Source organism: Equus asinus, chromosome 8, assembly GCF_041296235.1.
Source record: "Equus asinus isolate D_3611 breed Donkey chromosome 8, EquAss-T2T_v2, whole genome shotgun sequence".
Lineage (NCBI taxonomy): Eukaryota > Metazoa > Chordata > Mammalia > Perissodactyla > Equidae > Equus > Equus asinus.
In genome coordinates, this window is record NC_091797.1 from 25,542,909 (window position 1) to 25,565,654 (window position 22,746).

The 22,746-nt window shown below is 57.1% G+C and overlaps 2 protein-coding genes across 3 annotated transcripts; both read left to right on the forward strand.

Annotated features, from left to right (window-relative positions):
• Positions 1-1,041: 1,041 nt before the first annotated feature.
• On the forward strand, positions 1,042-8,860 carry KCNK16 (potassium two pore domain channel subfamily K member 16). Of its 2 annotated transcripts, XM_070516831.1 has the most exons (6): positions 1,042-1,431; positions 4,471-4,585; positions 5,643-5,809; positions 6,654-6,819; positions 7,131-7,271; positions 8,468-8,860. In XM_070516831.1, the coding sequence occupies exons 1-6, from the start codon at positions 1,219-1,221 to the stop codon at positions 8,578-8,580; spliced, it is 915 nt and encodes a 304-aa protein (XP_070372932.1). In that variant the 5' UTR covers positions 1,042-1,218; the 3' UTR covers positions 8,581-8,860. The 2 variants fall into 2 exon arrangements, with proteins under 2 accessions (XP_070372932.1, XP_070372931.1); XM_070516830.1 differs by having other exon boundaries at positions 7,131-8,860.
• A 140-nt stretch (positions 8,861-9,000) lies between these two features.
• Positions 9,001-22,682, forward strand: KCNK17 (potassium two pore domain channel subfamily K member 17). The gene is made up of 5 exons (XM_014831021.3): positions 9,001-9,502; positions 12,523-12,637; positions 16,361-16,521; positions 16,995-17,169; positions 21,917-22,682. The coding sequence occupies exons 1-5, from the start codon at positions 9,122-9,124 to the stop codon at positions 22,225-22,227; spliced, it is 1,143 nt and encodes a 380-aa protein (XP_014686507.2). The 5' UTR covers positions 9,001-9,121; the 3' UTR covers positions 22,228-22,682.
• Positions 22,683-22,746: the final 64 nt, after the last annotated feature.

Below are 22,746 nucleotides of genomic sequence, written 5' to 3' on the forward strand. Positions count from 1 at the left end.
AACATGATCAGCCATAAAGAGGAACAAAGTACTAATCCATGCTACGAGATGGATGAACCTTGAAAACATTATGCTAATTGGAGAAGCCAGACACAAAAGGCCACATATTGTATGATTCCATTATATGAAATGTCCAGAATCAGGAAATCCATAGAGACAGAGCAGGTTAACGGTTGCCAGAGGCTGAGGTGGTGGGCCAGTGGGTGGAGGTGATAGCTAAGGGGTACGAGCTTTCTCTTTGAGGTGATAAGACATTCTAAAATTGATGGTGGGGATGGTTGCACGACTCTACAAATACACTGAAAACCATTCCATTGTACACTTTAAGTGTGTGAACGATATGGTATGTGAATTACATATCAATAAAGCAATTGCAAACACATACACACACAAGCAAAGAAAAGAAAGACAGGAAAACCCCCCCATTCTACCCATAGTCACCGTCAACCCAGGCCAGGATATACTGTTAGCCCTTTTTGATTCACCCATACGTCTCCCCAACGCATTCTCCTCTGAAGGGAACTGCTAAAGCACTTCAGGCAAAGAAAATTATCAGCAAAAGCTATGAAGCAAATGCATCTAATTTATTAGGCGCGTCAACCTGATCCCATCCCTGATGGAGACGGTCGTTTCTCTATTTGCTTTGCCCTCATTTGTCACCCAGCCTACTCATCCTCGGGTTCCCCCAGTCGGCAGGTCAATTCTCCTGGCCCCATTTCGTAGCCAAGGCAACTGAATACAAGGTTTATTCACACCATTCTGATTTCTTCCCAGCTCCGAAGGTTGGGGGCTTGAAGCCTTCCTGGTGAAAAGCTGGAGGCTGTCTAGGGGTCCCATTTGGGCCTGCAGAGCAAAGGGGAGCATCAGAGTTAGCCCAGAAACACTCACCCAACTTGAAAGGCAGAGGGTGAGACACAATGACCTCAGGAAGACCCGGTAGGTCTCTTTGAGGGGTCTGTGCCTCTGACTTGCTGCTCTCCATGGAAAAAAAAGCCGGGTGGGTGGGGGGTGGCAGGCCTGTTTGCGCTCAGTGGCACTTAGTGCAGCCAAGCTGAGCCGCACTGTTCAAACAGACTCCCCAGCCTCCAGACACCTGTGCCGAGGAGGGCGAGGCAGGCAGGAGGCTGGGCGCAGGTCCCTGGGCGCTGACTCCTCACCTTCTTCCCGCCTCTCCTCCCATAGCCAGCCCCACAGCCCTGGCAGAGTCCTGGCTACACCATGCCCCGCGCTAGGCTCTTCAGCTGCTGGGGTAGCAGGCTCCTGCCCCTGCTGCTGGCCTATATCTGCTACCTGCTGCTCGGCGCCACCATCTTCCAGGCGCTGGAGAAGCAGGCAGAGACTCAGTCCAGGGACCAGTTACAGTTCGAGAAGCTGCGCTTCCTGGAGAACTACACCTGCCTGGACCAGCGGGCCCTGGAGCAGTTTGTGCAGGTGAAGGGGAGATGCTGGCGTGGGATGGCGGGCAGAATGGGGGTTCTCATGGCAGGTGCAGAGCCACCCGTAGGGCTGATGCCCCATTTGGAAGCAGAGTGTGGTGGGAACAGGGAGCCAGATGAGACCTAGTGCTGGATTCTAGCCCCAGGTCTACAACTGGATGGCTTTGTGACATTGGGCAAGTCACTTAACCTCTCTGGACTCAACTTTCTTCATCTATAAGATGAGAAGAATAATCATATCTGTGCTGCAAACATTTGGCAGCCAATTAAAAGCACTTTCTAAGCTCCTACTTGCTGCATAAATGTGCACTGTGCGTCAGTGTTATCAATGCTGTGCAAATTTCCTTCTCCGGCACTCTGCACTTCCCCTACTCAAATCCAGGGCTGCTGCTCCTCCTCTTTTCTCTACAGCTCACATCCTTGTGCTGACCACACTCAAGGGCTGTGTGTGGGAGACAGAGATAAATGTCAGGAGCAGCCACCATGCTGGCCCTCCCCAGCCGGGTTCCACCTGGAGCTGGGCTTGGTGAGCAATGGCCGGGGTGACTGGGCTCCAGCAGCACTGTGTCCATGCAGGGGAGTCTCTATGGTGGCAGGGCGGGTCACCCCCTGCCTGGGCCCCTTCTGCTTCCCTGCACAAACTCTGGGACCCCAGCACCCTCTCTACCAAAAGCAAGGCAAAGCCTGGGTGTTGTGGGGGAAGGTGAATGCATTCAAGACTAGGGATCTAGTGAATGACAGCACCCACCACAGAGGATCAAGCCGGGTGCAGACTCATCATGATGATAATTGGCATTTATAGAGCATTGACAATGTGCCTAAAACAGTGGGGCACAGGATCACCAGGACGGAGCTAGACCAGTCATGATCCAGCCCCTGGGGCCAAGCATTTTACATGTGTTTCCTCATATTTATCTATTACTATCATTATCTCCAGTTCGTAGACGGGAACTGAGGCACAGAGAGGTGCAGTATGTTGGCCAATGCTGCAGTTAGTGGTAGATACAGAACCTGCACTCAGGCTGTACTTTCTTCGCCATGCAAATTAGCATAAGTGTGGGGGCAAGATACAGCCTGGAGGAGCAGTTCTCAAAGTGTGGCCCCTGGCCCACCCACATCAGCATCACCTGGGAGCTCCAGGTGATCCTGAGGCCCCCTCAAGATGGAGAACAGCTGGCCTAGAAGATGATAGGCGGGCTGGGCAGTCAGAGAGAACCTTCTGGAGCTGTGAGAAACCTATCCAGGCCCTTTCTTCCAGGAAACGAGGCCTCCAGGCTCAGGCTTCACTTCCTTCCTCCCCCGCAGTACAGGGCTGAGAAGGATTCAGGAGACTCCCAAGACCCCAGGAGGCAGGGCAGAGGCCCTGGAGGCCCTGGAACCTCCTCTGTCTCCCAGCCCAGTGTTAGATGTGAAACCCAGGAGCCGAGGGTGTGGGGAGGATTGGGAGCTGGGCTCCAACTAGCTCTGTAAATAGAGGAATGAGGCAACAGGTTGACTGCAGCCCCAGGGTGGCGCCACTAATTAACTGCTCCTGGGGGCTTCCCCAGGGGAGCCAGGACACCCCTGCCCCTGATGTCCTCAGCCTCCTTTGGAGCGACCATTACTGGCCAGGGAGTCTAGCTGAGAGGCAGAAGAATGCTGGGATGAGATTCCGGAAGAACGCACATTACTGTTAAAATCACAAGGAAGAAGAAAAGTTGTAAACAGTACTATAAAAAGCTATAAAAGCAATATTGAAGACTGACTCCATGAGGAAACAAGGCCTTGCCCGGGTTCACGGGACTCGTGCCTGACTCTCTCCACCACACGTGGCTTCTTGGAGAAGGACGGAAGGTCAACATTTGGCACCCCACCCTCGGTACCCTCTCTGACATCAAGGCCCCTCCTCAGTGGGATGGGGGGGCCTCAGCTTGGCTGAGGGGGACAGCCCAGGTCCAGGGCAAGTGCTGCTCCCAGGGTGAGGGTCTCCAGGGAGCGGTGCATTCTAGAATGTTTGGTCCTGGCCTCTCTGGGTGTGTGGGAAAGCGAAGGAGGCTAAAGTTCACATTTGAAGAGGCCAAAAGTGAGGAGCAGACAGGCTGTGTCAGGATGCCTGAGCAGCCCTGGCCCATTGGGGCCACCCCCACCCTGGCCGGAACACGCTCACCCGGCCAGTGGGAACTGGTTCCCACAGGAACTAGAGGCAGGAGCTGCCCCTGCTCCACCGCCTCCTGCTGCCTTTGGGCCTCTATCAGGTGACAAGGCTGCGCTCCTGCCCTGGGACAATTCACAGCAGATGGGGAAGGAGCCCTGCCCATCTCCAAGAGGGCTGGCTCAGGGACAGGGGGCTTAGGCTGCAAGGGTTCAGGTTCTGTAAACACACACTCAACACACACATACACACAAAACATGCACACACATTACATATAGTACTCATGCACACGTCACATGTATACAACATGCCACCCATATATGCCACCACAACACACACACACACACACACACACGCACAAGTATCATTTTTGCCCTGGCCTCTGATGGAATTTTTCCTGTAGGCCTGGGCTGGGAACTAGAGGGCAGCAAAGAGCAAGGCTGCCCACTCCTCTGGAAGAACAGACAACACTGGGTTCTCCGTCCCCTACCATCAGCCGCCTGAGCGGGCAGCCCCATGGCTTCCCTGTGGTCCCCAAATCCCATGTTCCCAAATAAACCCTTCCAGGAACATCCAACCTGAAATCTTCACATTGTCCTGACAATCCATTTGCATCTCACCCTCTTGGCCATGGGCAGCATCTCCAACCTGGACCACTCCTTCGGCATCCTCCACCTCACCTCCTCAAACCCACTTCCCCTCCTCCAGCCCACACTGGCCACTGGAACAGGCAGTGGACTTGGAATCCAATGATCTTGGCCAGGTCCCTTGGTCACTCTGAGTCTTAGTTTCCTTTTCCGTGAAATGGGAGTGAGATGACACAAAAGCCCCCTGCTGAGAGCTTGGCCAACAGCAGGTGCCATCAACTCCCTCTTCCCCTCATCCCCGGCTATCCCCCCACAGGTCATCATGGAAGCCTGGGTGAAGGGCGTGAACCCCAAAGGCAACTCCACCAACCCCAGCAACTGGGACTTCAGCAGCAGCTTATTCTTTGCCGGCACGGTTGTCACCACCATAGGTAAAGGGTCCGGTGGAGAGGGGCTTCCTCAAAGTCTGTCTTGCTTTGGGTTCTCCAAAGCAGATGCTGAGACAAGGATGTGGTTTATCCAGGAGGTGGTTCCAGGAAGCATGAGTAGAGAAGTGGGAAAGTGAAACAAGAGAGAGAAAAGGCAATAAAGTGTACATTGATGAGCAGGCCACTGCATAGGGCACCTGGGCTCGCTGCCACCGGGGACCCTACAAGAAGCCAGTAGAGCCCATCCTCAGAACAGGCGCTTTGAGAGGCGAGAAAACAGAGGTATTCATCTACCCACACCTGCCCTGGCTGGCTGAGAGCTGATCTTGCATGTAACACCCCAGCATTAGGGACCTGCCCACACACCAAGTGCCCTCCTGAAGCCAGAACAACCTCTCTGGTAGAGAGAGATGCAGGGACTTGGGGTGCAAAGTCATCTATGAGCACAGAAACTGCTCCCCCCAAGCTTCGTGTGATATCCCCATGTTCCAAGGGGACCTAGCACTGATGGTCTGCTTTGCCCCCTCAGTCAGAAAACACATCCACCTCCTGCAAGGAAACCCCTAGACCCCTGCTAACCCTGGTCTCCCCCAGCCATTCAATTCAGTCCAATGCCACACACTTTCCTTAAGCTCAGGTGAGACTTAAGGCAGAGTAAGGGAGTGGGGGGTATGGGGATATGAACTTGGATCCAGGCTCAGCCCCCAAGGAGCCTCCAAGCCAATGAAGAGGGATAAGGTAAGCACACCAAAAACAATAACACAAGGTGAAGTAGATAAATAGATAGGAATGACACAAAGCACTATGGGGAGTCACATCTATTCGGGAGGAGGAGGGAGGGCTTCCTGGAGGCAGTGTCATTGAAAATGAGCCTTCAAAGACAAGCAGGATTCTTATAAATAGAGATCATTCTAGCAGAGGGTGGCAAGAGCGTTCATGGGAACAGGGGAACCTCCCCTTGTCCCCCCAGAGGTGATGGAAGACTAAGTCGGCTAGAGTCTGGTGGGGAGGGAGTTCTGAATTCTCTTCCTTAATTTGCACACTCTCCCTCCCCCTGCAGGATACGGGAACCTGGCGCCCAGCACGGAGGCAGGCCAGGTCTTCTGTGTCTTCTACGCCCTGGTGGGTATCCCACTCAATGTGGTCTTCCTCAACCACCTGGGCAGAGGACTGCGTGCCCACCTGGCCACCCTCGAGGGGTGGGAGGACCAGTCCAAGCGCTCCCAGGTACGGGCCCTCCCTCCCTACAGCCCTGCTGTGACGGAATCTATTGCAGGTTGAGTCCTCCAGAAGCCAATACAGAGACCAAATTCGGCAAGCTGGGTATTAGGGGTAGATGCCTGTGGAAGCAAAGGGCAGAGGGAGAAGCTGAATTTCAATGCAAGCTGGACAAAGATGTGGCCAACCCCTCGAGGAGCTCTGTAGTGTGTGCAGACGATCGGTGTTGGCCCACAGTAGGCTGAAAAGGCCAGGACTTTATACCCCTGCCTCAATCAGGCACCAGGGTGGCCTTCCTGGGAAGGGTGTGCCCTTGGGCCAGGCAGGTCTCTGTAGCTGAAGTGCCCCCTGAAGGAGCTGACAGCTGGAGGCCACCTGCTGACAGCTGGTCAACGTGGCGCCTCTCCGTGGTCATCACGGAACTCCAACATCCTTTCCTGTGGTTGAAACAAACTCCAGGCCACCCAGCATGCCCCCAGTTCCCACCTCACTGGCCAGTCCTTTGCAAAGCCAGGCACGCTAGGAGGGGAGGAGTGCAGAGGAATTTGGGACAGTTCAGTGACATTCCTCTATCCCAGATCTGAGTCCCTGAGAGGCCTGTACAAGTAGATTCCCAAGCCAAAAGGGGTCTCCAATTTCCAGCTTGACCCCCGAACGCAATCCCTCTGGCCAGATCTTTGCCTGAGCCAGGCAGGATTATGCACACTTGGATACCAGCCCCACCCCAAAGGTCTGCGGGGCAGGGAGGGGACCCAGCTCTGACTCAGCCCCACTCCCAAATTTGCCCCAGGCACCCCACCATACAATATGGGGCCTTCCAAGGGGACTCAGAGACGGATTCCCTCCCTCCCAGATACTGCAGATCCTGGCCCTGACTCTGTTCCTGATCCTGGGGTCGGTGCTCATCCTCATCTTCCCGCCCATCGTCTTCAGCCACGTGGAGGGCTGGAGCTTCAGCGAGGGCTTCTACTTTGCCTTCATCACTCTCAGCACCATCGGCTTTGGAGACTATGTCGTCGGTGAGAATGAGGCAGTCACATAGCTCAGGGTGGAGGCCACCAGGGCTCGGGGTAGGGGGAGATGTCAGTAGGTAGGGGAGGGAACTACTGAGGATCTGACAGCCCTCGTTATTTGGGAAACTGATTTCTGAGGCTGCTGTGGATTCTCACATCATCCTCAGAAGTGGCTGGTCTGGGACCTGTCATCTTTTCCCCCAGGAACCTCCATTGCTGATCCTTGTTATGGGGGGACTGGTGGGGTCCCCTGTGGAACCTGGGGGGTACTGCACCCTCAGACCTCTGGCATTTATCATGTCCCTCTTCCCTACCAGGCACAGACCCCAACAAGCATTACATCTCAGTGTACCGGAGCCTGGCGGTCATCTGGATCCTCCTGGGCCTGGCGTGGCTGGCACTGGTCCTCCCACTGGGCCCCCTCCTTCTGCACAGGTGCTCCCAGCTCTGGCTGCCCAGCAGGAGCTTCAGCATCAAGGAAAGGGGAGCCCCGGAGGCTGATGGGCTCCCCAGACCTCAGAAGATCCCCGTCTCTGCATGAGGCCCCCAAGTGGCCCCAGGAGCCCCTCCCAGCTCCCATCTGCCTTCTGGATTTCCTATACCACCTACTCCTCTCCCAACCCTCTCACCCCCAAGCTAGGGCTGGTCTCAGGAGTTCTCTGGAGAAATAAAAGAGACAGAAGTGTCCAAGAAAGTAACAGGAAGGAGATGCAGAGACAGGATCAAAGACAGACATGTGCCATCGTCCCTGCACCCCAGCCCTTTTTCCCTCAAAAGTGGTCTGGAAAAGTGGAATCCAGATATGTATCATTGTGGTCCAATCTCCACTGCCATCCACACACCCCCCTCCCAGGAGACCTGATAGAGGACAACAGATGAAGAGAGACTTTATTTTTGCCTTATTTGCTATGTGCACAGCATGCATTTGTTAGGCCCCCACTGTGTGTCAAGCACTGTGCCAGGCTCTGGGGTACGACAGTGAAAGTGACTGCCCTCCACGTATGTTTAGTCAAACGGAAGGAGTAACAAAGCAGAGAGGACACCCCAACCCAGTGCCCAAAACACTATGCCAGGGGCAGACTGGGGCGTGCCTGAGAGCCCTGGGAGTGGCTGGCAGGGAGGATTAAGAAGAGGGGAGAGCCGGGCAGGAACTTGGAGCAACTTCCTGCAAATAGGATATCGGCCCTAAGATGCTCACAGCCTGAGAGGTAGGCAGGCTGCCTCGCAAAGCCTAGGGGTTCCCCTGCCTAGAGGCCCAGGGCTACCTGTGAACAAGGCTTAGGCGCTCTTGGGTGTCCCACCCACTCTCCCGGGCATGGCCTCCCCTGACCGCCTCAGGGCACCCCTTGACCTCATCACCTGCCCTGGACTCCTGTCTCCTTAAGAGCCTTTCCAGACACCCCCTGGGAAAACAGAGAGCCAGAAGATCACAGGAGACTTCTAGGAAATGAGCTTAACGGAGGCTCCGCCTCCCCGGGGAATGCGCTCTGCAGCCCTGGCCTTTCCCCTGCCAGACTGCAACATCTCTGGCCAGAAGGCGAGGAGAGAGATAGACCAGTCCGTCCCAAGGCCCAACCTCACCAAGAACTGCAAATCTCAGCCCCTACCTCTCCCAGCAAGGCAGGCCCATAAATGGCCAGAGACCTCCAGACAGGACTGAGGCAAGGCTGTGAAGCAGAGAAGGCTCCAGGAAAAACCTACAGCCCAAGCGGGATCCAGGTTACGCCCCAGGACTTCCTGATACGGAGGAGAGGCCTGGGAAACTGAGGACCCCATGGACTCCTTACATCCCCTGGACCCTTCCTCCAATCTGGGGGAAGGAGTGAGTCAGAGGGCCTCTTCAGAAGCAGACAATGGACAAGCACTCTGGTCAAGGTTCCTGTGCCAACCAGGCTCACGGACAAGTGGTGATGAGCTGGGGTCCCTCCTCTTTGGGTACCCAAAGGAAAGGGTGGTGCGAGAGACCCAGGGAGGACTTGACAGGTAACAAGTCCTTGGCAATAGTCCCAAGGTCCAAGGACTTAGGCCAGGACCCTAAGACAATAAACGTGGCTTCTACTTTCTCTTCCCGGAGTGTGAGTGCGGTCTCCAGAGTCCCTCCCACTGCCTGCTACAGGACACGCGGGGGGGCCCTGGGCCCCTTTCCTCTCTGCGCGTGCGGTCACCCAGCGGCCCTCCCCTTCTCCCTGAGCGAGGCCTGGGGGGTGAGCGCTCCACACACACTTGAGGAGGGGCCAGATGCCCACAGCCCGGGTCTCTTTTCGACCCTGGGATTGGATCCCGGCGCGGGGTGGGGCAAGGCTGTCCCATGGCCCAGCACGCCCCTTCTGCTAAGAAAACTGGGCACAGGCAGGCGTTGGCTAGAGAAGGGACCAGCCGAGCTCCTAGCCCTTCCTTTCCGCCTCAGTCCTGGTCCATGGCTCCCGGCTCAGGCCACCCCGCCTGTCCCTCGATGTGCAGAGCGCGAGCACGGACGGCGTCCGAGGGCAGGGCCCCGAGCTGTGCGGTGCCGGGCACCGTGCTCCTGCCGTTCGTCTACCCGGCTTACCTGGCGCTGGGCACCGGCGTGTTCTGGGTGCTGGAGAGCCCCGCGGCGCATGATGCCGCCGAGAGGTTCCAGCACGACAAGTGGGCGCTGCTGCGGAATTTCACGTGTCTGGATGGCCCGGCGCTGGACTTAATGATCCGGGTCAGGGGCGAGCGGGGCTGTCCCGGGCGCGACGGGATGGGCAGGGGACCGCAGGGTGATCGGGCAGAGGGCGAGAGGGCGCTTAAAAGAGAGGTGGAGGGGATAGACGCGGGGACGACAGGGGGCGCGCGTGGCCGGGTAGGGGACGAGAGAGGTGGGCTGGACCGCAGGGGAAAGGGCCCAGGCTCCAGCGAGAGGAAAGCGCAGCGCGGCCCTCTGAGTCCTCTTTTGGGGGCCCTGCGGAGAGATGCGTGGCGCCAACATCCGAATTTGAGTATGAGGACGACAGGGGCTCGCTTAGCTGGGTCGGGAGCTGGAAGGGCCGGCCCGCTCGGTCAGAATAGGGGCACAGCGCGCTTGGCCGGCTTGGGAGGCGGCGGGGCGCGGGTCCAACGCGGACCGCGCGGTGCTGTGTCGGGGTTAGACCGCGAGTGAAGGACGAAGGGTCACATCTGGTCCCTTCCCAGAGAGACCCCAGGAGCAAATATGAGAATTGGGAGCGAGGACGGCAGGAGGCGCTGGGTGTCTAAGGATGAGCAAGACCGAGGGCGGGACCGGCGGGGTCTAGGGGAAAGGGGCGCGGGGAACGTTTGGCCCAGCGGTGGGTAGAATGGGGCTGAGGAGCGCGTGTCAGAGTCGGGGGTCAGTGGGGGGGGGGGGGGGGTTGGGGGCGGGGGAGAGCTCGAAGTGCTCAGACCCGGGTCCGAGAGGAGGGGCGGACGCAGAGGCGCTGTTTGGCTGTCCGCCTTACTCCGAGCCTTCGGACACCAGGGGCTAGGCGCGCCCACCCAGCCGCGGGAGGATGCAGAGGTCACTGAGGACAGAGACTGCTCGGAGGGTGGGGACCCAGCGCGGCGCGGGGAGGAGGGGAAGCAAGGGAGGGATCTTCCGGGCGGGGCATGGAGAAAGGATAGAGGCCTCCTTCTCCGACTCTGGGCGGGCGACGCCCAACTAGGAGCTGCTGGGATTCGGCGGAAGTATTAAAGTCCTAGTCCCTACTAGGTCCCTGGGCCCAGACAGCTGCACCCCTGGCCTGAATCCCCACCCCGACCCCTCGCAGTCCCGGTGCCTCCGAGGAGAGGGACGGGACATGTGTCCGGGGCACCTGAGCACAGGTGGTGTCCTGAGCCCTTGGACTGAGCCAATTCGGCAGGGCCTGGAGCTGGGCAGGGCAAAGACCACCTCTGCTAAGGACCTAATACAGCGCCTCCACCCCCCACCGCTAAAATTCCACAAATACAGCCGACCACCTGGTCCTGGGGGCTGTGTGCTACCCTTGCAAAGGAGGTGAACTTTACTGCAGGCAGCCTGGGTGGGGGGAGGTGACAATGAGGGTGATGATAATAGTAAGAAACACTCCCCCAGTATAGCACTCACTGCTTGTTGAGCACTGTTCCTAGTGTACTAACCTGTGTTAACTGGTTTCATCCTCACCTACCTCACATGTGGGTACCATGACACTCATCCCCATTTTAGAGATGAAGAAACCGAGGCTCAGAGAGGTTAAATACAAACACACATGTACACAGGCATGGGGCTGTTACTCGCCATGAGGACTGCCTCAGTGTGGATCTGTGGATGGGGGTGGTTCCCAGCTGGACTTCCATCTCTGTACACTTCCCCTCCAGACCCCTCCTACTCCACGCCCACTTCACCTCCTTCCTCAACCCTCCTGTGGCTTCAACCATCCCCAGGAATAAAGATGTGGTGCCTCCAACCCAGATCTCCCCGAGGGGTACCAGGGAAGTACATGCAACTTCCTAGCAGCCCTCAAATTCCCCCAAGGTCAAGGGCAAGCAGCCCTCCTCCTCCCAGCCCTGCTCCTCTACCTGTTCCAGATCTCTGTCACTGGCCCCACACCCACACACACTCACACTGGTCTTAGATGCTTCCCTCACTACCCGCACCAGACGGAGCCTGAGGCCTGGGCTTCTGAACATCTCCTCTGTGTTCCTCCTGGACCACCCTGTGCCAGGATGCTGGCCAGGCCCCTCCATCACTCTACACCCCTGTAAGAATCTCTCCCCTTCCAGTCTGCCAACATCTTCTATGCTGCCAGCTGCCACAGAGCCCAAACACCTGATCCTGTCTTCTGTTTGCTCAGCGGCCTTGGATGCAGCCTGCCACTGGCTCCTGGGCAGGGCAGAGCCAAGCATGACCTGGCCCACAACCATCTTTCAGTCTCCTTATTCTACAACCGAGGCACAGTCACACCTCCCAGCCTCTGCTCCTGCTGACCCATCTGCCTAAATGCCCCTCACCAGGGGCAATCCTATCTGGCCCTCAAGGAGGGCCCAATGAGACCATCACTCCCTCCATGAAGCCTTCTGCCCCCACCCCCATCAGAACGAACACCTTTCCTCTCTACTCCAGCTGCCTTAGACTCGTGATAATGGTGACGATGGCAACCACTAACATTCACCGTGTTCAGGTACTCTTCTAAGTGTTCACACGTAATACCTCGTTTAACCCTCACAACAACTCTGTGAAGTGGGTGCCATTAGGATTCCCATTTTATAGATAGGAAAACTGAGGCACAGAGAAGTTGAGCATCTTCCCCAGGATCGTGCAGTTGCGCTGACTTTGTGTCCAGAGCTGCAAGGACTGCACTGTGCTAGAGTTAGACAATTTGGCTCCGTCCCACTGAGGACTGAGGTCACGTCTCTTTCATCTCTGGGTTCCCTAAAGGCACCACGCAGCGGGCCTGGCCAGTGCTTGTTGCAGGAATGGGAGCGAGCAGAGGAGAAAGTAAATGGTGTTCTTCCAGCCAGTGAGATATCCTAGGCTGACCTGGGCTCAAGTGAGGGGAAGGAGCTGTCCCTGTGGTTCCTGCCCCTGGGGAGCCCCTGGTTGGAGGGGGAGAGCCTCCTTTCCGTGGACTGGCTGCCATCAAAGAATGGTTGTGAGAATTGTCCACGGGTTTGTGTGTGTGCGTGTGTGCATGCGTGTATGCACATGTGTGTGGCTGTGGGTGCAGTCTCCCCCACAGAGCCCAACGGTCACTGCAGCCTCTCCTTCAGGGCATCGTCCAAGCGTACCAGGATGGGGACATCGTCCTCAGCAACACCACCAGCATGGGGCGCTGGGAGCTCATGGGCTCCTTCTTCTTTTCCGTGTCCACCATCACCACCATTGGTAAGGGCAGCATGGAGCCAGGTGGGTGGGGCTGGGGAGAGTGGCCTCCCCCTGAGAGATGGGGAACCAGTTGCTTCTTGGAGAGGTTATCAGGACCTCGAGACTCCAAGTGTGGTCGGACCCAGCAGCGTGGACACCACCTGAGAGCAGAATCTAGGGCCTCCCGGGCCTGGCGGAAGATCTGCTGAATGAGTTTCTGCATTTTACCAAGGCCCCCAGGAGGTTTGTGTGCAATGCTCAAGTCTGAGAAACTCTGCTCTAGGGGACTTCTGCCTCGCACAGCCTCTCGGGGAGCAGAGGCGAGGGAGAGTTGGGAAAGAAGGAGGGGCAGAAATCCAAAAAAAGACTTTCGACCCCCTGTTCTCAGCCTTGGGGAGAGGTGGCCATTCCTGGAGGCCTCTCCTCAACTCCATCACCCCTGTCACTATCCTCTCCAGGCTCCCTTCCTCCCTCACATGGGGACACCTGAGCCAGATCTCCCTCCCGTGTCCCTAACCGTGCCCTGCAGAGAGCTGAGGTGGCACTTGTCCTGAGAGGGCACCTTGGGGCTGTGGTGGGGGATGGAGGGGAGCAGCCTAGATCCCTCTAGCTCTGAAACCCAGGAAATAACTCAAGCCAGGTGGCCTGATCCCCACCCAGCCCCTGGACCTCTGCCCCGGCCCCCGCCCCTGCATGACACTCAACTGACCACCAGGTGGCAGGCTGATGCCACTGATGCCTCACACTGCCTCCTCCACCAGCTCTTGGCCAACCAGGATCCTCTCCCAGTGACACCAGTATCCCAGCCTCTGTCCTCCCCAGAGTGGGGCTAGGCAGGAGCACCCAGAGGACACTCCATCTAGTCTGAAGTCAGCTAGTACTTCTTGGAAACAGGTCTTGGGGCCACGCGGGAGCTGGGCCTGTCCTCCACCTTGAGACAAGCATGCTTGGGAGGTCCCTCAGATTCCACGGACCCTGCCCTCTGGAAGGACTGGCCAGCATGGTGTTTATTCATCTTTACACCGCAGGGTCTAGAACAAGGCACAGCAAACAGTGGGTGCTCAACTAATGCTGACACTTAAATGAATTCCAAAAAGACCCATCCCACCAGCATTTTTTGAGTGCCAGGGCAGTAGGTGATGTTGCTGCCGTCAGCACGGGTCAGGCCTGCCAGAGGGTGAGGGTCTTCAGTCTCTGAAACCCACACCTCATATACCCTCAACCGCAGACCGGTGACTTTGGCCCACTGAATTCGGTTTCACAGCCTGTCCCAGCCTGGACTATTTCCTTGTCGCTTCCTCACTACCCGGTTCTTCCCTAAAGCTCTCTGAGCCAGCTCTGAGTGGGGAGCAGGACAGAGGATGGGAGACTGGCCTCATTCCCCGTGCATGATACGGTAGGATCCAGCCGGGGTCTGCTCGTCCCAGGCCCCGTGTGGGGCTGTTTTCCACCAGAGATCTCACTCTGTCCATACAGTCCAACTCCAAGGACAGGGCTTGTTATTTTCATGTCACAGATGAAGAAACTGAGGCACAGAGAAGTTGCACTACTTCCTCAAGGTCACATAGCTAGTAAGCAGCAGAGCTGGAATTTGAAACCCAGCTGGGGACCCACAGCTGGAGGAGGGGTCGGCAAGGAGCCAGGCAGAGGGGTAGATGGAAACCAAGAGGTTTACTCTCTCTGGATGCCAACAGGAAGGAGAGTGTCCGCCTTTAGAGGAGGGAAGCTATGACAGCCAAGAGGGGAAGATGGATAGGACTCGAGATGCCTCTGATGTCCTCAGACCAGAAGCTGGTCCAGTGGAATTCAATCATTCATCCGTTCATTCATGCAATAAACATTTATTGAGCACCTTCTATATACTAGATGCTTAAGGGTTCACATTCCCATCTACACCTCCTTTGCCTCCTTTCGTCCCACACCACACTGTGTGGTGGATGTCAACATCCCCATTTTACAGACAAAGAAACAGGCTCAGAAAGGTCAAGCCACTTGCCCAAGGTGCCACAGCCTGCAAGGAGCAGAGCTGGGATTCAAACCCAGGAAGTGCCTCTGATTCCAAAGGCCGAGCTCTGCACTTGCCCGAGCTTCGGCCTCTCTCGGGACTGAGCTCCCTGAGACCCCTCAGCATGGCAGGGGTGGGTGTAAGCTGCAGTTTCAATACAGTCCACGTGAGTGTGGAACAGTGGGGTGGGGGAGTGCTGAGCCAGCCTGGAGGGGCAGGGATGTTAGGCAGTGACAGAGGGCAGGGTGCAAGGCATCTGTTCACCTATTTACACGAGCATTCCTGTATTTCTCCATTCATTCACTCATTTGTTCATTCCTGTACTCATTCAACACACATATGGTGAGCGTTCAAGTGTCAGGTCCTGTGCCCAATGCTGAGAATATAAAGATGATTAAGACCCAGCCCTGTTCTTGAGGCTCCCTGGCGGGGGCAACCACCATGAAAACAAATGCTGCTTACAGTGGGTTATCCTCAAAGCCGGCAGGGTGCTGGGGAGCCGCTCCATGGGATGGTCTGGACTCAAAGGGCCATTTACAGGTGGGCAAGGACGGGAAGCGTCTTGGCAGAGTGACATGTTCAAAGGCACAGAGGCATGAGGTGGTCTGGGGGTTTGGTGGGGCAGGAGTGTGGGCGGAACTGGGAAAGCAGGGGGACCAGATGAGCTTGAGCTCAGCTAGGTGAGAGATTGGGCTCTCCCCAGCAGGTATGATGAATAATAAAGGGTCCTAACCTGCGGGGTGATATCATCAGGTCTGCGTTTTAGAAAGACAAGACAGTGGTGGTGACCAAGAAGGGAGAGACAGAGATGAGGGGAATGAAGGAGAACCCGGGACGATGGCCAGGGTGCCAGAGTCCTCTTAGGAACACCTCCTCCTCTCCTAGCCTCCCCTCCCCTTATCTTCATGACCAGAGGCCCCAGCCTCCACCTCCCCCAGGTTACCTGATGGTCCATTGTCTGCCCTCACTCCTGGAGGGGTTTGGGAGCAAGCCCAGGTGTGTTCATTGGGGTCCTTTGGAAATCAGATATCAAGACAGAATCGGATGTGCAAGAGATTTATTGGCAGCATGAGGGGGAGGGGGAAGTCTGAAGGACAAAGGAGAAGGAACAGGAGAGATGGTGACAGCCTCAGCCTGCAAAGCAGGTCTGACACTTGAGAAGGGAGAGAGGGAAGGAGGGGCCTTGAGTGGGATACACTGCAGGCTCTGGGAAAGGCTCTGCCTGGCGGTGGGAGCCCCCGAGCAGGACTGCCCATCAGAGGAACGCTGCATCGGGCAGGGCTTGCCCAGCTTTGGTGCCCGTCCCTCCAGCTGTGGGCTGGGAGCAGCCTGGAGACAGCGTGCCCTCAGCTTGAAGGGTGCAGTGGATCCTGGAGGTGCAGCGGCTGGAGACTCTGCACCCTCCCAGGCTGCTCTCCTGCATCCCTCTGCCCACACAGAGAGGGAGGAAACGAAGAGAGGAGAGACGGGATGCTCACCCTTCCTGGGTTTGAGCTCATGCTCACTGCTGAGCCTCCCAGAGCCTCAGTTTTCCAGTCTGTGAAATGTGGGGAATAATCCCCACTTGGAATGGTGGTTGTCAGATTGGACCAAGGGGATGAATGTATAGGGGCCCCTGCACCGCGCTGGGATGGGAAAGGGAGGCCTCGATAAGTACCAGCTGCCACACCTGGAGTGGGTCAGGAATGCAGGCTCCTGGGGATGGAAAGGTCCCCTGAAGCACCCCCGTCTCACCTCAGGCTACGGCAACCTGAGCCCCCACACCATGGCCGCCCGCCTCTTCTGCATCTTCTTCGCACTCGTGGGGATCCCGCTCAACCTCGTGGTGCTCAACCGCCTGGGGCACCTCATGCAGCAGGTGGTGCACCGCTGTGCCCGCAGGCTGGGGAGCGCCTGGCAGGTGAGGGGCTGCAGAATGGGGGCAGGAACAGGCCACCTCGAGAAGGAGGCGGCTCGTGGGAATCGGGGTCACTGATGGCGAGGGCAGCCCCTGCCCAGAGTGAGAAAAAGACGGCTCTGGTGGGAATGGGGGTCCAGGAGGGTGAGTTGCTGGTGGGAATAGGCGTTAATTCTGGGAATCGGGGTTCCTGGTGGGGATGTGGTGGGGTTATGGGTCACTGCCCACAGTGGGGGTCTTAGTAATAAAGGGGCATCAGGGGAGGAGATGTGGTGGGACCCAGAGGCCAGGAAGGGGCAGCCCAGGTCTTGGCTGGGAGTCTGGAGAACACAGTCCAGGTGGAGAGGAGCGAGGGCAGCCCCCTTCTTGCTGGGGCAGTGCTTGCTGCCTCCAGCTCAGTACCCCCAGGCTGTCTGCTCCCGGCTCCCCCACACTGGGCAGAGGCTACATGGGGCTGGACGCTGTGTGCACCACAGGACCCGGCCAAGGCCCAGTGGCTGGCGGGCTCCAGCGCCCTCCTCTCCGGCCTCCTGCTCTTTCTGCTGCTGCCCCCGCTGCTCTTCTCGCACGTGGAGGGCTGGAGCTATGTGGAGGGCTTCTACTTCGCCTTCATGACCCTCAGCACCGTAGGCTTCGGTGATTACGTGATTGGTAAGAGCCCCAGCGGGCGGCAGGGGTAGAGGGGGGCATGTCCCCTGTAGTCAGGCCCTGTGGGGGTTGGAGGCTCAGAGTCCAGAGGACACGGTCCTTGGCATGTTCAACCTGCCTTTGCTGTGTGATAGGGCTAAGGTCACCCAGCTAAAAAGTAAGCCACAACTCCTGGCCATCTTGACAAGGGCTGGGAGGGCTCACAGGTCCACAGGCTCCACCATTGTTCTTAGAGCTCCCCAGATAAGGGAGTCCCTGACCTCCCTCCCCCGTCTGTCCTTGTCCTGGGATCTCTCTGCCTCACTTCACCCTCCCTCATGAAACGCCGAGCTTCCCACTACCCAGGGGCTGGGGCACGTATTCCATATCACGGCCCACAGTGATCAGGCAGGAGAGTCTAGGAGACTCAAGAAACCCCAGCCTCCCCCAACCCCCACCAGGGAACAACGGGCGGCCAGACTCTGAGTGCCAGCCAGGAAGGACTGTGGGGTCCAGAGGGCCCACTGTGGGCGAGATAAGGGCCCCAGACCTTGCATGTTAAAGCCGAGGCAGATACCCACCAGGTGGCAGTGGAGGACATTCTGCAGGGTGGCAGGGATGGCTGGGCCCCCCCCGACCCCCCCCCCCCCACCCCCCCTCCCCCGATTCAGCCTCATCATGCCCCTCGGCTCCCACCCCTGAGGGTTTAGCATAGGGCCAGTGGGCCCCGCACCAGCACCACGCTCGGATTCCCGGCCCTAACTTGCCGGGGAGGCCCTGCTCTTCTTCACCCCTTCGGAGACAAAACCCAGCCTGGAATATTGAAATGAGGTTTTACCAAAGTAACAAACAGCTGACTCTTCAGGCAACCTAGAGGACGATTGTCACCCCTGAGGAAGAAGCTGAAGCACAGAGAGGCCAAGTCATTTGCCTGAGATTGCACAGCTAGTTAGATATGAATTCTGATCTGTTTGACCTCAAAGCTCCTCCTCTTTCCTCACATACCCCCTCTCTAGGCCTCAGGGTTCCTGTCTGTAGAGTGAGGGGCCTGGGCTGGGTGCTCACTAAGACCCCCTTGGTGCCTTCTGGCCTGTGGGCAAGGTCCCCTTCCCAGAACCTCTCCTTCTCCAGGAAGAAGGCAGGGCCTGGTGTCAGGGCCTCCTGCTGCCCCTGCCTGATTCCTCCATCCTGGGAAGGAGGCTGTTGCTCTGGGAGGAAATTCGTGGGAAGGTTTCTTCCAACCGAGTCGTGTTCCCACTCCTCCATTCAGCATGGAGAGATGTGTCTGAGGAGAGCAGAGCCCCGCAGCTCCAAGGGCCACCTCTGCCCCCTCACAGCTCAGAGGTTGATTCTTAGATCTGTCCTCTCCTCTGTTCCCACTGCCATTTCCCTAGTCCAGGCAGGGCTGTTTCATATAGCCAGTTGGGCAGGTTGGGCACTGCACAATCCTAAGCGGTTGTCATTCACACAGAGCACGTTGAGGATGGCACCCATGGAGTTGTGCAGCCTTTATCCTTGTCCCCCCTCGGCTCTTACAACCTTTAAGAATGATAAGTGCTGGGCCAGCCCCTGTGGCCTAGTGGTTAAGTTCGGTGCACTCTGCTTCAGCAGCCCAGGTTTGGTTCACCTATGCCACTTGTCTAGCCATGGCCATGCTGTGATGGTGGCCCACATACAAAAAGAGGAAGATTAGCAACAGATGTTAGCTCAGGACAAATCTTCCAAAGCAGAAAAAAAAAAAATTTGACAAATGCTATCATGTGACCTGCCCAGCTCCTCTGAAAGCCTTCAGTTTTTCCCATAGTCTCAGGTTGGAGTCCAAACTCCATGACCACGCCTACGAGGGCCTTCCCTGTGACTGGGCCCTGCCTCCCTCTCCACTCAGCTCTCCATCTTCCATGCTGCACTCGGGCCATCATGAAATCCTCTTCTGACCAGCCCAGGGCTGGGTGATGTCATGGTACTGCGGCAGCCTCCCCTCAGGGGATGAAACTCAGGATTCGCCCCAGTGATGGTCCTAAACCCAGAAGGTCTGGTCCTTAGAGGGCACCCAGTGAAGAGAGGGCAGGAGAAGTGGAAACAAGACCCCCAGCTACGGTCCCTCAGTACCCACTGACCACCAGGGCCCCCAAAGTTTGGTCCTGGGTGGGGATAGCTGGCCGTAGGCTGCCCGGGAAGGCTGCCTGGAGAAGCATCTAGGAGGTGGATGGGGAAGCTCGATGAGGGTGTTATGAAGCCCCACAGCCCCATGAGACAGGGCAGGGCCGGGGGGACCCCTCTAGATGTGGGCACCCCAGAAGTGGGAGGAAAGGCCTCTGCCACCACCCAGGGAGGGGCAGTGACCTCAGCTCGGCCGTCTCTGGGGCAGTGAGGCAGCTGATCTGGGTCCTTGCTACCCTGTGAGCCCCCGGTAGGGAGCGGCAGGGCAGGGGAGGCTGGCGTACCTATGGGGCACAGACCCCCCAGAGCCCCCTTCCACCCCACACCCTGACCAAGGAGGCCTGGCCCAAACCTACACGGGCCCCTTAAGCCCAGAGGCACTGCCCGGGCAGACCACTCCCGCCAAGGGGCTGTGGGCCGAGCTGCCCCTTGCGCCTCATCCCGGAGACCTGCTACTTGCTCTGGGTCCCTGTGCGGTCATTTCAGTGCCTCCTGGCAAGTGACCACACTGAGAGCCCCCGAATGTCCCCTCTACCAAGGGGAAGCTGAGGCCCAGAGAGGCGAAGGAAGTTGATTAAGGTACAGAGCAGGCAATCCAAGGGCAGGTTTAGGATAGACTCCCAAGCCAGGGCTCCTCATTTGCATATGTTCCAGAATCTTCCATAGCTGAGAGGGGATCCACCCTCACCTCTATTCCCATGTCTCTCAGCCTCGCTTGTCCTCCAGAGACAAGGTCAAACCCTTTTCTTGCATGGGAATGCTGAGGTCCACCACCTGGACTCGGGGTGTCCATGATCCGCATGTCAGCAGCCACAGGGGTGTTATCTTCACAGCCACTCCTCTTTGCCCCCAGGGCTGTGGCCGGAGCAGCCCTTGGCCCCAGCTGTCTGCTCCTCCCTGGCCCCAGATCCCCCGCTTCCCCCAATTGCATTTGCGACTCAGTTGAGCGCCTTGCCAGCTGCCAGGTCTCCTGCCACTTATGATTTCTGCAAAAACAATGAAATCAAAGGGGAGAAGAACTCCTCCTCCCCTCCGTCGCCAGGAGCAGGCCGAGCTGGCGGGCAGCAGGCGCAGGAGCTGGCTCCCCGCTGATCTCATTTGGGACCACCAGCGGAATGGCGGCCCCGTAACCCAATCAGCCTAATCCAATCCCGGCTCCTGCCAGGTGGCAAGGTTGGGTCCATGGCTGCAGGCTCATCCCCGAGCTGGGGCCCAGAAGAGGAGCCCGGCCCTGGGAGGACAGGGCAGAGAGGTTGTCCTGGGCCAGCAGGACAGGTTGGGTGTTGGAGAGAGGGCTAGTACAGGGAGTGAGACAGAAAAGGGTGTCAAGGAAACAGGAGGACGGTCTCTGCCCTTTGAATGATCCCGGTCTGCTGAGGGAGGCAAGACAGACCCCAGGAAACGGACAGAAGGAAGAACTAACTTAAGGAGCAAGCCCTTGTCTTGACAGCAACCCCCATCCATCCCCTCCCTCGGCTGTTACTCATCCTGTCCTGACCGTGTTGAGGGCCCAGTGCAGGGATCCAACAGTGAGCAAAACAACCGCCCAACGACAGCGACCAACGCACCAGACTGCATGCCAGGCCCCATTCTGAGCACTTTCAATGCATTAACCCACATGATGGTCACAACAGTCCTAGGAAGTAGACACCCTTATCACCTCCGTTTTGTAGATAAGGAAGCTGAGACCCAGAGAATAAGTAACTTACCCAGCAAAAGCACATGTGCTGTGAGAGAGTGTAACAGAGGGGCCCATGCTAGTCTCTGGGGAGGCAAGTCTGAGCTGCGATCTGAAGGATGAGGGGAAGTTAACCAGGCCAAGAGGAATTGGAAATCAAGATCCTTCTGAGTTGGGAGGACAGCAAGCGCAAAGGCCCTGGGGCAGGAAGGGTGATCGATGGAGAAGTGGGGAAACAACCAGAGTGACTGGAGAACAGCACTCAAACGGGAGAGATGTGCAAATCGAGGCTGAGGAAGTAGTTAGGGCGTTGGGTTAAGAATTTAGGACTTCCTCCTAAAAGCCAAGGAGGAGAAATTATTTTCCCTCTTTCACAGGGGAGGGACATTCAGACAGATGACGGTCACACAGCTGGTAAGAACTGAGGCAGGGTACAAACTCCATCGGTTCCATCTGTTCTTCCTAAAGCTCCTGGCAAGCTGTGTCCCTTCAGATAAGAGCAAACCAAACACAGAGACAGGCAAACAGCAGAACGGGCATCAGGCTCTCTGGGAGGGCTGGTTAAAACACAGATTACCTGCCCCACCCCCAGAGTTTCTGAGTCCATGGGTCTGGGGGGCGCCGATCATGTGCATTTCTAACAAACTCTCAGGTGATGCTGATGCAGCTGGTCCAGGGACCCCACCTGGAGAGCCAATGGGGTAGAGCTCGAACAGAGTCCCTCAGAAAGACAGAGAGGAAATTTAGTTCCCAACCCAGGGTGGCAATCCAGGGAGGCTTACTGAAATCCCAGGGAGGGGACCACAAGGTCAGCAAGCTGGGACCAGTGTGGACTTCCCACGTTCTGCATCAAGGCAGGTGTATCTGTTTCTGCTTTGGGGATGTGGCCCCGGCTTCCCCCGGCCTCCATCCTCTGACCTGCCTCTCCCCCAGGCATGGACCCCTCCCGGAGGTACCCGCTGTGGTACAAGAACACGGTGTCCCTGTGGATCCTCTTTGGGATGGCCTGGCTGGCCCTGATCATCAAACTGCTCCTCTCCCTGCTGGAGACCCCGAGGGGACTGTATTCCTGCTACCACCATAGCTCCAAGGGGGACTTCGAGCCCCAAAGCTGGAGGCAGGGCCCAGATGGGGAGGCAGAGCCCCACTGCCCCCAGCCAGGCGGCTCTCCAGAGGGACTTACGGAAACCACGCAGCATCCAGAACCCTCTGCTCAGGTCTCACCCTGTGGAAGAGACAGCTAGTTATACTCCAGAATTTGTTCCATCTTCTTCCACTAACCGGACCCTGATTTTAAGCCTGGCACATGATGACCCAGGTGAAAGATGACATTTTTCATCTTCCTTTGAGACGAGGTGCAGCTATATGATTAAATTCTGCCTGATAGATACATAGAAAAGTATCCTGTGTGACTAATGGCTGTGACTTTCAGTGGGGTGGGGGGCAGGGAGAAGCAGGCAGTGTGTGGTCCTCTTCCTCACTTCTTCTTCTAGCTGGCTGCAATGTTGATATGGTGGCTGGAGCTCTGGCAGCCTTGTTGCACTATGAGGTAGAGGCCATATTTGAGATTGATGACACAATAAGATAGAAAGAGCCAGGATCCCTGATGATTGTAGAGCCACTATAACAAACCTGGACTGAATACCACCAGACTTCATTTATGTGAGAGAAAAATAAATGTTGATCTTATTTAAAACTCTCTTATTTGGGTTTTTTGGTCACTCACAATAAAACTAATTCTAATGGACACACACACCCAGAGA

Excerpts from the sequence above, each read along its gene's own strand:
- KCNK16 (XM_070516831.1), top strand. The coding sequence starts at position 1,219 with ATGCCCCGCGCTAGGCTCTTCAGCTGCTGGGGTAGCAGGCTCCTGCCC. Across the intron at positions 1,432-4,470 it reads CCCTGGAGCAGTTTGTGCAG|GTCATCATGGAAGCCTGGGT; the intron begins GTGAAGGGGAGA and ends ATCCCCCCACAG. Across the intron at positions 7,272-8,467 it reads CTCCCAGCTCTGGCTGCCCA|GACTGAGGCAAGGCTGTGAA; the intron begins GCAGGAGCTTCA and ends ACCTCCAGACAG.
- KCNK17 (XM_014831021.3), top strand. The coding sequence starts at position 9,122 with ATGGCCCAGCACGCCCCTTCTGCTAAGAAAACTGGGCACAGGCAGGCG. Across the intron at positions 9,503-12,522 it reads CGCTGGACTTAATGATCCGG|GGCATCGTCCAAGCGTACCA; the intron begins GTCAGGGGCGAG and ends CCTCTCCTTCAG. Across the intron at positions 17,170-21,916 it reads CTTCGGTGATTACGTGATTG|GCATGGACCCCTCCCGGAGG; the intron begins GTAAGAGCCCCA and ends CCTCTCCCCCAG.